General features: G+C 49.0%; 1 protein-coding gene across 1 annotated transcript in view; it reads left to right on the top strand.

Moving 5' to 3' along the window:
- LOC133345827 (integrin alpha-8-like) overlaps nucleotides 1–12995 on the top strand; it is a 126482-nt gene that overhangs the window by 40367 nt on the left and 73120 nt on the right. Inside the window, exons 9-13 of the mRNA XM_061556844.1 lie at nucleotides 201–244; nucleotides 591–647; nucleotides 2403–2455; nucleotides 4047–4252; nucleotides 7161–7352. Coding sequence (XP_061412828.1) covers nucleotides 201–244; nucleotides 591–647; nucleotides 2403–2455; nucleotides 4047–4252; nucleotides 7161–7352 — 552 coding nt within the window. The remainder of the gene's footprint in view (nucleotides 1–200; nucleotides 245–590; nucleotides 648–2402; nucleotides 2456–4046; nucleotides 4253–7160; nucleotides 7353–12995) is intronic.

The following is a 12995-nucleotide window of genomic DNA, read 5'->3' as shown; positions in this document are numbered from 1 at the left end:
CAATTGGCATACCACAAAGAAGCATCGCTCCCTCCTGCACAAACTTGGCAGGACCCTCCTGAAACGAAAAGTCTTGAGACTCAGCGAGGCTTTCCACGTTCAGGGCAACACAGCGTTAAGTTCAGCATCCGGCCTGAGGTCTCTAGACGGATCTGGCTAACGACTCTGCACCGATGTCGCTCCCTACCCCTGCCCCGCAGAGTACGTGACAGGAGTCCCCAAGGGGTTGCGCTCCGTGGGATATGTAAGTATCCCGTGCCGCTGGTCTGGTCTTGGATCTTCACGTCGCTGAACGAGTCGGCAGCGTTGCTTCCACCGTTGCCGTTAACTTGCACAACGACGTCTCGAGACGCCAACAGGGAGTGGACATCCACGTAGGGGGGTGGGGAACTTGGTAATGAAAAATAAATTTGCAGTCGGTGGCTACAGCCAGCTGCGCCGTATGCACCAGACGCACCAACAAGGAACGTGAAACAAAAGCTGAAAGGCATGGGCACCACCGACAATGCCCTCACTGATGCTTCGTAGCCACTGCGCTGGGCAAATTTGACGGTTTAATGCTCACCCTTTCCTATTCTTCATTTGTCCAGGTAGCGATCCTGGAAGCGGACAACATGACCTCCGTGCATAACTTCAGCGGCGAGCAGGTGAGACGCACAGGAGTCAGAGAGAACCCACGGTGCGACCACTTCCTCGCGGTAGCGAGATGTTAACTCCCTCGCCTGCTATGCAGGTGGCTGTGGGTTTGATCCCTACCTTGACGATTCCTGTATATTTGGAGTGTGCGTTCTCTCCCCGTGGTTGCGTGGATTTTTTCACCGGATCCTCCGGGTTTTCCCTTCACATGCAGAATAAACATCACGCGTTTCGAGTATTTGGCTGTTATTAAAGCCACTTCGTTGAGCTATCATTTATGATAACCAGGTCGCTTTTTTAAAAAGAGCTGTATAACTCAATGGGGCCTTACCTCTTAAAAATAAAAAGTTTTAGTTTAATCCCATCAGCCGCCACTGCTGCTTGCCGACAACAGCTGTGCTGCTGCTGCTGATGTTGTTGTCAGAGTGCTCGTGTGTGCACGCCACCACGTGGGTGACTGCGCTCGGCAAGGCTGTGCTAAAAGCACTCCATCCGAGCTCCTCGTCTATTCAGAGGGCAGCTGGGCTGGCCCCGTGGTCAAAGGTTTCATTCCCGCTTGCTGCCTCGGCGATCGTAGTGGGCGGCTAATAAAGCCGTCTGTTCGCTACGAGGATGGCGGTAGACGGAGGCGGATAGCGAAACTTCCCAGGGGGGAGGGATGGTGGTCCGGAAATTTCAAGCTTTTAAAATAGGGCCCCCTGCATTAATCAAGAACAACACTCAATCAATACAATTTCGGTGGTAAATATCAATAAACACTATTTTTGAGGGGGCGGGTGGGGGGTGGGAGAAGAGGGGGGGGGGGGAATGAAATCACCGGCACATTGCCGCCGCCGAGTCTTGAGATTCCGTGCCAAGTCACCCGGCGCTGCCATCACGACCCAGACCCTCCGTCTGAAAGTGACCGTTCATTCATTTCACCTCCTCCGCCCATTCCGCTGTACCTTCACAGGCCTCTGTGGCAAATTGCAGTGACATTCTCGCATAAGTAGCATGCATTACTTCATTGTGATTACACGGTATATCTTTTTTTACGTATTGCCATGAAAGAACCCATCATACAAAGTCGATTTCACAAAGAGCGGGGACGAAATGAATAGCAGATAATGCGTAACAAGCTCGACGTAATGCACCCTCGACATTGGGGATCGAACGAGGGCGTCTGGGCTCGTTGCCTCGCGATCGTGAGCAGGATCCGTTGTCGCGCTATCTTAACGTTAAATGCCAGCTGGTGACCCAACTAAAAGCTATGCAATGCAACTGGTATTGACCAAGCGTCCCGGTGGTAATAAAATACCTGCAGATCACTCCGTTGGGATCTCACACAGCAGCGACATCGCCACGCTGCTGTGAAACCTCCTGAAACAGCCCCGAGTCTCGGCGAGGCTATGCTGGGTAACGGAGCGTGACGGCACGTACGTGCGTTGGACCTCTATCGCACCGTACGTAGCCAAACCGTGCTAATCGGAGGTGCGGTGGAGCAACAACAGACTAAGCACAAAACGCAGTATTCTATGGGTCTTTCGGTAAAGCCACGGAGATAGAAAAATAATACAAAAAATATCACGACGTTTCGATCGCAACACAAGCAATCGTCAACACCTGGTGGCTTGACCGAAAGACCCATAAAATATGTTATTCCTGCAGTCACGAAGCTTTCAGTCAAGACAAAAAGCGTGTTCCACGACAACAGTATAAGTTGCGCCGCTGTGAGCGTGCGACCCGCAGCTCGTCAGCCACGCCGTTGCGTCCCTCTCCCCCTGCAGATGGCTTCCTACTTCGGCTTCGCCGTGGCGGTCACGGACGTCAATGGTGACCGGTGAGTACGGCGGGAGCGAGCGGCAGGACGGTCGCCACCCAACGGCGCCCTCCATTTATACCCCGAAGGTCGTGTGGCCTTCAGATTCTGGATAGGGACGCGTTTTAAAAAAAATATTTTTTTAAATATATATAATCTTTTTTTTTACATCTTTTTTTTTAAAGAGGAGTTCGCGATATCGTTTTGAAGTACTGTATTGCGATTGATAGGTTTTATTTTCGAAGCGTTTTTTTAATATCATTGTTTATTTGCTTAAGAATACAGAGGGGAATATCGCAAGGAGGAAGGAACAACGCGCAACGTATGAACAGGGCGGGCGTAATGCGCCCTCATAAGCAGGGAACCGATCGAGGGCATCCGAGTTCACCGCCCTACCGCGGTCGGGGTAACGATCGGCAGCAGTGTGATTAAGGGGGGAGGGAGGATAATGGGAGAAAGGGGAGGGGAGAGAGGAACAATGTAACCAAACAGAACGCAAAATAAAATTGCATAAGCGATTGATAAGTTTTAATAACGTTTAACACCGGCGAGCCCAAATCCGGGATAGTTCAAGTGAGAGGGCATCGACTACACACGTTAGTAGCATGCAGTGACAGATATTTTTTACTCAAAGAATTAATTCCACGCGGTGTTTTCATGTAATATTGACATATTTTGACGGTAAAATATATGAATCGTCATTTAAGACGTGTACCGTTTTCCCTGTGTTTAATAACGATACATTCCAGGGATTGGCAGCTCAGATAAGATCCAATGAACCCACTGGGGTGATATCATCAATCCCACTTAGATCTCATCTGATCCTTTGCATGGTCGATCTAATCACCTGATCCAATCTGCATTTTTTGTTTTACAAAATCAATTTCAATCAATGTCCATTACGGCACCCGCTAGCATCGATAAATGTGGTGATAAAAATGGAATTGGAGATTTAAAAAAAAGATAATGGTATTTTGATGGTAAAATCAATCTTTGGTTTGCTGCGGGAGTTTTTCACAGGATTGGTAATATTAATATGAATCTAAAATAAGCTAATTATAATTCCTATCTTAATTATCTGGACCTTGCAGGACCTCACGCCTCCATTTCATGTGTTTAGTTTGTTGTCCTTCCCCTGCACCGCAGTTTAGCGCGGTTGGCTACGTACGGTGTGAAAGAAGTTCAACGCACACGTACATACATCTGCTCGTCTCCCGCACCCCCCATCTCCTCATCACAGCTACCCCCTGAGAATCCTCATTCATGTCTTCATCGCGTTTCCGAATCGACTACTGCAAGCCCTCTCCGCTACGGCCCTGCCCCCAAATCCCTCATTCCCAAACTCCAGATGATCCCAAATGCTGTGCCAGACTTTTCACCCTGGACCCGTAAATTAGAGCACCTCAGTCATGAATTTTACAAAAGTGTAGCCTTGGCAGTGTGCTATCCCACAGGCTTCATGCGTGTGAGCATGTGTGGCTGTGTGTGACTGTGTGGCTCTGAGCGTGTGTGATTGTGTGTGACTGTGTGTGGCTGTGTGTCGCTGTGAGCGCATGTGGCTGTATGTGGCTGTGTGCGTAGCTGTGTGCGGCTGTTCGTGTCTCCGCGGCAGGCTGGACGACGTGCTGGTGGGAGCGCCGCTCTTCATGCGCCGCGTGTCCGAGAGCTCGCTGCGCGAGGTCGGCCGCCTCTACGCGTTCCTGCAGGAGCGGCCGCTCTCCTTCCGGGAGCCGCAGACCGTCGACGGCCCCCACACCTACACGCGCTTCGGCAGCGCCATCGCCCCGCTGGGCGACCTGGACCAGGACGGCTATAACGGTACCCGGGGACACCGCGACCGCACGCACTGTGGCGGCGGTGGTGGAGAGAGATGAGGAGGCCCCTGTGGGCGAGGAGCTCGACCTGCGGGAGGGCGCCACGTCCAGCGTCGCCGAGAAGTTAGGGTCTCAGTCAGGGCCTCGATCGGACTTGGCGCAATGTTTGTTTGTACGTGTGCCAGGGCCGAATGAAGATTGTGTAGGCCCCTGGGCTTGCAGGTACCGCGAGGCCCCCAGTAATATATTCAAAAGGAAAACAAAGTTAAAGAAAAATACAATTGTATTTTTCAAAGGCTAACAACAAATAAAATGCAGCATTCACGAATGAAATTACTTTTCACTTGAATCTCTGGAGGCCCTCCGGCTGGTGGGGTCTCCTGGGCTGCAGCCCCTGAAGCCCCCGTGCCTTGATCCAGCCCTGGCGGTGACGTTGAACTTCTTTCGCACCGTGCATAGCCAGCCGAAAGACAACAAAGCAGTTCTGAAGAAATTCGTTTTCAATTGTAGCGTACGATCTGCATCACGTCGATTTTTTTTTATTACATTTATATTTCTCATATAACAAACTCAATAATTAAAGTTCTAAATAAAGACATGTTAATTGAGTGCTTTGAGAAATGTTATTTCGAGTAATTGACAATATGACGGATACAGGCAGTCATCATTGTGGTAGTTCATTTAATTCCTCAATTCTTTATTGGATCACTGACAGCACGTACAGGATAAACTTCAAATCTAGAATAAGAGTATGGGTATAAAGTGTTACAGAGTTGAGGAACTCTTAAGCGATCTTCATTCTCGCTGGAAGTTCAGCAGAGCACAAAAACACAACAACATATAAGTTAAATACTAATACAAAGTAATTGGGAACTTAAAACGCGACGGTCGTCACATCCTACCATTTGATATCGTGTTGTATATTTCTTCTCAGTAGCTTCTGATTGCCTTAAAAAATGTTAAGCGTACAGCTTCAAATACTGAAGAAATGAAACATGTTCTTTTCCCAGTATTCGATGATCGAACCCAGACATTCGTCATATGCGTCGAGGAAGTGTGGAAAAACATGGAACAGCCGTGCATGTTCACGATGTGTGTGAGATATAAAATTTATATAATCAGTTAATTTAAAAGTTACTGAGAAATAGCATAAAGAGGCATCACTTTTGAGGAAACCGTCGTAAATTTTATAAACCCAACACATTCGTGAAAAACACCACCCTGATAGGAAATACTACTTAGCGAGTGACTTCGAGAGTAAGGGCCTTGCTTTATAGTCGAGAGTAGAAGGGTTATTGCTCAACACATGCCCGTGTATATGTTTATTACTTTTGGGACAGTGTTAATGAGGAATGTGCTGAGTTTGTGCTTGTGTGCAACTGTCAAAACAGTATTACAGTACTAAAACATATGGGGAGGGGCTGGGTGGGGAGGGGAGGGTTGGGAGGGGCTGGGTGGGGAGGGGGGGGGCTGGGTGGGGAGGGGCTGGTCACCCCGTGGTGCCCTCATAAAACGCAACGTTTAACCTACTCACGCCGGCTTGTGCCCGCCCTCACGTCGGGCATATTTGCGGAATACACCACATCGCCGTTGACCCTGGCCATTGACCGAGCAACCCAACGTTCCTACCAGCTCCCTCCGCAGGAATGTGTTTAAGTAGTTGATAGCAACTCCATATTTTCAATTACTGTTGCCTCACGGTGGTGAGATGTTAACTACCTCGCCTGGTATGCAGGAGGCCATGGGTTTGATCCCGACCCTGACGCCTGCTGTATATTTGGAGTTTGCGTGTTCTCCCCGTGGTCGCGTGCATTTTTCTCCGGGCCCTATGCTTTTCCCTCCACATTTAAAATCAAAATGCGTTTAGAGTATTTTGCTGAAATAAATGTCCACGCGATAAGCAACTTCGTTGAGCTATCACTTGTGATAGCCAGGTCGCGTCTGAAATAGAGCTACTGGATATAGCTCAGTGGGCCTTACCTGGTAAAATACAAAACATAGTTTAGTGACAGTTTAAAACAAAGCATCAATCCATTGGCAGCCCCTCCTCTGTATGACTCGCACAGCCCCACTGATTATATTATTAGATAGCATCAGCACTTGATGTGGTCACTTAGAATGTGAGCCCCCCCGCCCCTTTCAGAGATTGTGACCGCTCAGAGAGTGGGGAGCAATTCGTGGAACAGCTCCGATAGCATCGGCGCACTCTCAGCGCCGCACAACCCTGGGTCATCGCTCTGACAGCAACGGCAAAATTGGACAGCATCCTAGGGAAAGTTGTCCGCGCAGATAAAACCATTGCCAGAGAGAAGCACACATTTCGATTCCGGGACAATAACTCAAAGACGGTGTGAATTGTCGGCAAAGCTAAATACAACTGCACCTCAAAGCTCTGGGGAAAAGAAAAACACATTGGGGGACAATTTACATCGAAGGGACTTTGGATACAAGAAATAATCATTATTGGTAGCGAAGGGGGTTATAGGTCGCCAATGCGGGAATTTCACTCGTTTCGCCAAAAGAGGCGGAAAAGTAGGAGAAGTAGGAGAGGTAGGAGAAGTAGGAGAGGGAGGAGAGCCTCTGAGAGCCTCTGGCTTCAGCTGGACGAGGGAGAAGCGAGTGCCATAGCACGGACTACCGGTGGGTGGGTGGGGGGGTGGAAGAATTACAAACCACGGGGGCAGCCGCAGAGAAGAACGACCGGCGGGCGAGTGGAGACCCGAGCGGGAGTCGTGACCAGCAGACGGTCGGTCGCTGGAGTGGACCGCACGTGGAGTCAGACGAGAGGGGAGATGTAGCCAGCGGGTGTGGGGGGGGAGGGGTGAGTCCTCGGGGGGTTGTAGACGACGGCGAGGGCGCTCAGTCCCCCCCCCCCCCAACAGCCCCGCGCGTGTCTCTGGTTGCCGTCGCAGACGTGGCGGTGGGCGCCCCGTTTGGCGGGGAGGACCAGCGCGGCCTGGTGCACGTCTACAGCGGCAGCCGGGACGGCCTCAGGACGTCTCCCACGCAGGTGCTGCAGGGACAGTGGGCGTCTGCCGGCGTTCTGCCCGGCTTCGGCTACTCGCTGAGGGGCGCCGTGGACGTGGACGGGAACGGGTACCCAGGTGAGCTTGCACCACCACTCCCCCCCCTACCGCCCTCCGCTCCCGCACCGATGAGCGAATGCTCGACGCGCTCACTCGGCCACTCGGCACGGACGGTGGAGTCCGCGGCTTCGGTGTTAACGGCTGCTCGATTAAAAAATAAATTCTTCGGGAAATGTTTTCACCAAAGAGTGCCATCTGAATGCCGAGACTAAAGGCCCCCGTAGAATAATTCCCAGGTCCCCGTCGAAGAAGAGGCTGCTCGACTCGTCGGTGTTAGATGAAGGTCGTCGCTGCATCCACAGCAGACAGCCACTGCGAGTGGCCATGTGGCGATCACTGCTTCGTAATTCGATGAATTGTCACACTTCGAGGTCACGATTTTATTCACAAAAATATATATGATTTTGTAACATCGTGGTGAATGTAGCGCCCCATGTAGTGCATAGGCACTCACACGATTGGATGGTTGAATCATGAGCGTCAGAATCTATTTTAATCGATGAGTTCAATGCAAACGCTGCTTTGGTTCAAAACCCATGTCTCAAGGTTCATATTTTCCCACAAATAACTTAGAAAATATCGTCACTGTCCTTAGATAACGCGGTGGCTAGGAGATGCTAACTAACTCACCTGGTGTACAGGAGGTCGTGGGTTCGATCCCGACCCTGACGCCTGCTGCTGCTGTATATTTGTAGTTTGCATGTTACTCTCCCCATGGTCGCGTGGATTTTTCTCCAGGTCCTCTGCTTTTCTCCTCCACATTTAAAATCAACATGCGTTTAGAGTATTTGGCTGAAATAAATGTCTACGTGATAAGCAACTTCGTTGAGCTATCACTTGTGTTAGCCAGGTCGCTTCTGAAAAAGATATATCTATATATATAGCTCAGTGGGCCTTACCTGGTAAAATAAAAATCGTCTAGTTGATCGTAAACCGGGTCCTGTCAGCAGATGCACGCTGTAATGTGGTTTAGGTGTGCCGACATCTTCTCCGGCATGCAGTATTAAGTTGGGTTTATTTAAAACATTTGCAGACTGCACGCACGTATCCGCAGAGCTGCAAGTTGGTTTAAATGATTATTACTCTTACGCTCACGGGTGAAACCCACCTAAATTGTAAATGCTTCGGAGGCTTCGCATTTTACGCGTAATATTCCAGAGCCTGTGCCTCATTACACAAAGCAGGGTCAGCTGCCAGAGAGCCCGGTTATAGCCGTGGACACATCTGGCCCCTAACCATGCGCACACAGCCGCTTGGACGGAGTGTGCGACGTTAACACGGCCCATCCGAGCCGGGTGTTGGTTGAGCTCGGTTAGCAAAAGGAATGTGTGATATCGGGAGCTGCTGGCCACATGTATCACAATGCTACCCACGCACGTGCGGAACTTAAATTGTGTTCGCTCGAACGTTGTTCCCGACCACGTTCTACATCGACGCACTCAACGCTTTGCACCTCGGGTCGCGATTCAAGTAGCAAATTGTGCCAACGTTTTGCCGCTTTTTTTGGGGAACGATTTTTTGCATAAAATCGGCTCAATTCTGCTACATACGCTGCAAAAAAGTTCAACGTACACACAATGTACAGCCGAGGGGCCGATTTCGTGCCGGAGAGAATCCACTGCACCTCCACCCGTTGTACAGCTTCAGAATGGCTCAACTGTTTGTATGTAATTCCAATACTTCCCACTGCATTGCAATTCCAAGAACACAAATGGGAAACACTGAGCACTGAGATGAACTCTGACAGGAGGCATTTGCGCATGCTGGCAGTGGACATTTGTACAGCGCAGACCAGCGAAATATTTGGCAAAGTTATTGCCGAGCTCAGCAAGAGGCACCATGCCGAATTGTTAGAGTGGGTTTGTTTGGAGCCTACTTCACCACGCCGGCCAAGTAGACTTTTGTGAAAGAGGGAAAGAGTGCGGGGGGGGGGGGGTGTGCAATGTCTAGGCCCGAATCACATTCAGTGGTGGCTTGCAGTGCACGTGCCAGCTGCCACCCTGCAATGTCGAGGCAGCAGCGAGAGTTGGTGGATCACCGCAGCACGAATGCGAAACTCCCTTCCCGTGGGCGTCGAGGAGGAGCCGTATCCTGGCTCACCAGGAGAAGGAGGTGATACAGCAAGTGGATTAATCGCCATCTGTTTCCATCTGTACGGGGATGTAGTGTTGCCCCCTTTTCGAGTGTGGGTTATCTCCAGGTGCTCCTGTTTCCTCACACGTGTGGCTGAAAACATCTGGAAATGCAATATCCAGTGCAGGACCCTCCTGGAATAGGAGACACGTGTCTCAGTGTGGCTCTCCTGGATAAATACATTCTGATTATAGCATTCAAGTTACTGGGTTCACAGGGAATTGCGCGAACCGCTGTGCCTCGACTTTCCCCCGTTATTCTTTTTCTTTTAAATGTGCCACGCTGCCTACCCAAGGCTGGTGAATATTCACCTTCCATCGGTTATTGCAAAACAATTTGTGGTGTTCTCATTCATTCCCAGAGCTTGGGCAGACTCAATCAACACAAACCTAACCGTGATGTTTTACGCGTAGACATAAGTGTACGGCTGAGAGTAACCAACGAACTACACGTCATGGGCATCTGATTCAAACTCACATTTTCCAGTGGCTCAAAACCCTGAGACAAACGTTACACGCCACCCGTTCTACTTTCTCTTTAAATGGCCACATCATCATCAATTATTTCACAAGATATGCATATAGTGAAATGCGCATCAGAGAGAGATACCTTTAGTACCCTAATATAAAATAAATTATTTTATTTTCTACCTACGTAACTTTACCGAAAGAACCAAAGAGTATGGATCCCTGCAGTCGCGAAAACTTCAAATCTAGATTAGACCTTTGGTGTTCACTTCCTCCCGTGCCCTCCGAGATCATAATGTCTTAAGCTCTCCCTCGCAGTAACGCTCAGGGGCTGCACACAGCCCAGGCACTGAGTGCCGTGGCTGCGCTCCAAGCGGTCACCGTTCCAGAGTCTGGTTTTGCGATAGCGAACATTCCTGCCGGCTCGGCAGCGTGCCCAAGCATGGACACATCCAGGCCCTTCGCGTATCGCGTTGCTTCCAACTGCATTCATTCCCCTTGAGCAGTTACGGCCACTTCCCGCGTGCCGCGCCTCGCCTCGGGTGCGACCCTCACTAATATCCACCGATATTCTGGGCATGATTTAGGACTTCGGGTAGATCACTTGGAGAAGCCAGGGGCGTTCAGATTCAGTATTGGTTTTTTTCTCTTTCTATCACGCGGGAGACGTAGTTTGACTGCTTCAATTTAATTGAACTGTGTTTCTTTATTTAGCTGGGTGGAGGTTAATTGATATTCACGATTTAACCATAGTTAAACAATGTGTTAAGTTATGGCTAGGACAATCCATACCGTGATATACTCCAGCAAATTATTCCCCAGGGACAATTGTATCCACGTCAGAACATAGCCAGCATATGTTGGTAACTCCCGACATAAATCATTGGACAGATTTGCGAATTAAACTATCAGCTCTTAAGACTCGATGAACGTATTAACTTTGGCAAATGTGTTGCTTTACTACAGGGCAAAGCAGATATCGTCTCAATCTCAGAATAACCAGCGTCTTTCCAATTGACTGCATTTTCCACTACAAAAGTTCCGGCTCAGGGTTCCAGTAAATGCCACCATTGTTATGTGTTGACTAAACGTGCAAAGGATGCACACCAACAGCAAACCGCCTTACCACCACCAAGCAATTAGCAGGACTATCAATTAACCACTTTTCGCTAATGAAGCAACTTTACGCAACAACCTAAACGCGATTCTGAACGATATATCCACTCTCGTCGACAACTGATCACAGATGCAGTGCCGGATTAAGCTAGTGCGGGGCCTGTAGCATATGTTATAAAACGCCCTAAATAAAAAAAAAACATGAATATTAAAACACAATTTTTTTACCTACATAGTAAGGTGATTTATTTTTTCATTGCTGTACAGCCAGATACTAAAAATCGCTAACCCTAAACACCCAGTCGTACATAAAAGTTGAAGGCAGTATAGCACTATCGTAATAGAGCAAGTGCAGAATCATTGAACCAGAATTGATAGCTTGAAAGCATTTAGCGCGGGGCCCTTGAAAGTACGGGGCCCGTAGCATATGTAGCTACTTTTGCTACGAGGATAATCCGGCACTGCACAGATGCGACCCTATGGTATTATACCAGCCGGGAGTCGCTATGCTTTGAAAAAAAAAGGCAAGTATCACGTGATGACGGGGAGCCAGCACTCCACTACGAAGCAAAAGAGTCCGCGTGGGAGGAAAAGGGCCAGCGGTGAGTTCCAACCCCCATTCATCGGTGGCTCATCGCTGCCGGGGTTGGGCAAATGTCAACCAGCTCAGTGAGCCCTTCCTTGGAGCCGTGAGCAGAGATACAGAAAGACAATGGGAAGAGAGCTTTCGACAGAGGGGGGGGGGGGGGGGTCGGCAGCCCAGGAGGGCGAGCCTTGCCCTCGGTGCAATCCTCCCTGAGATCACTTCAGAGGGAAAGGAGATGAGTTCAGCCACAGACCAGAGCTGCGGCTGAATGACTCCGGGCCAACGCGTGCGGCGATCGCGTGGCACGTGCGCGGCTGTGGAGCGGACAGAATCTGATTGGTCGGCTTGGTCCGACAGTCGGCGGGGTGAGCGTGCTGACGTCACCTATGCCCCCAGCTGCTGTCGGGATTTGTGTGAAAGGAGGTTCCACCCATTCCAAGTGCGGTCGACTACAGCGCTCATGACGGGGAGGACGGTTGAGGATCATTCAAATTCGTGGATAATCCAAAAATATAAACTTTCCGCGGATCTCAATGTCAAAAAAACACTAATATTATTATGTTTTTTCACCTGAGAACGATTGCTTGTGTTGCGATCGAAACGTCGTGATTTTTTATTTTATTTTTCTACCTACGTGAATTTACCGAAAGACCCAAAGAGTATGAATTCCTGCAGTCACGAAAGCTTGAAGTGAAGATTTTGTTTAAGTTAAGAAAATTGAGTTTGTAAAAGTTAAAACAACACCCCTTCCGTTTCTCTGCCACCACACAGTTTCGTAAATTAAAACTCACCAAATAAATTATAGGACGAATCGCTCAAAATGAAGCACAACCGACGATTTCTAATGTTACTCTTAGAACGAATTCTCATGAACGATCGACCGATCGATGTGTATGCTGAGTGATAACACTTTCCTGCTCCCACGCAGAATACTCGACCCACAAAGTGGATGTCAGAGCCACGCCAATCAACATCAAGCAAACTCCACCCACTGTTGTAAAGATATCCAACTTCTGTACTGTAGAGGCGATCACGTGGATTTTGAATTATCTGGAGAACATATTTGTTTGGTTGAAGCACGTGACTTGGAATAAACATTTCCAAGAATAACAATGTAGAACTATTTTTAGAGTATTCATTTGGGAATAAGGGAAAATCCATGATTTGTTCATTTACGTCAAAATCTCGGGTGTGGATAATCGAAAGTTTACTGTAGCAGCAAATTGTGGGCAAAAACAATTCCATTGATTTTATTTGATGGAATCACTTTTGTGGAATTTCCACCTATCATCGAAATTCAACGAAAGCGTGAAACCAAATTGTGAATGAATTGGACTCTTAGTCCCTTGTGTATTCACG

This window comes from Lethenteron reissneri, chromosome 23 (genome assembly GCF_015708825.2).
Source record: "Lethenteron reissneri isolate LAM-NWPU_2019-01 chromosome 23, ASM1570882v1, whole genome shotgun sequence".
Lineage (NCBI taxonomy): Eukaryota > Metazoa > Chordata > Hyperoartia > Petromyzontiformes > Petromyzontidae > Lethenteron > Lethenteron reissneri.
This window is presented reverse-complemented; position numbering and strand designations above follow the sequence as displayed.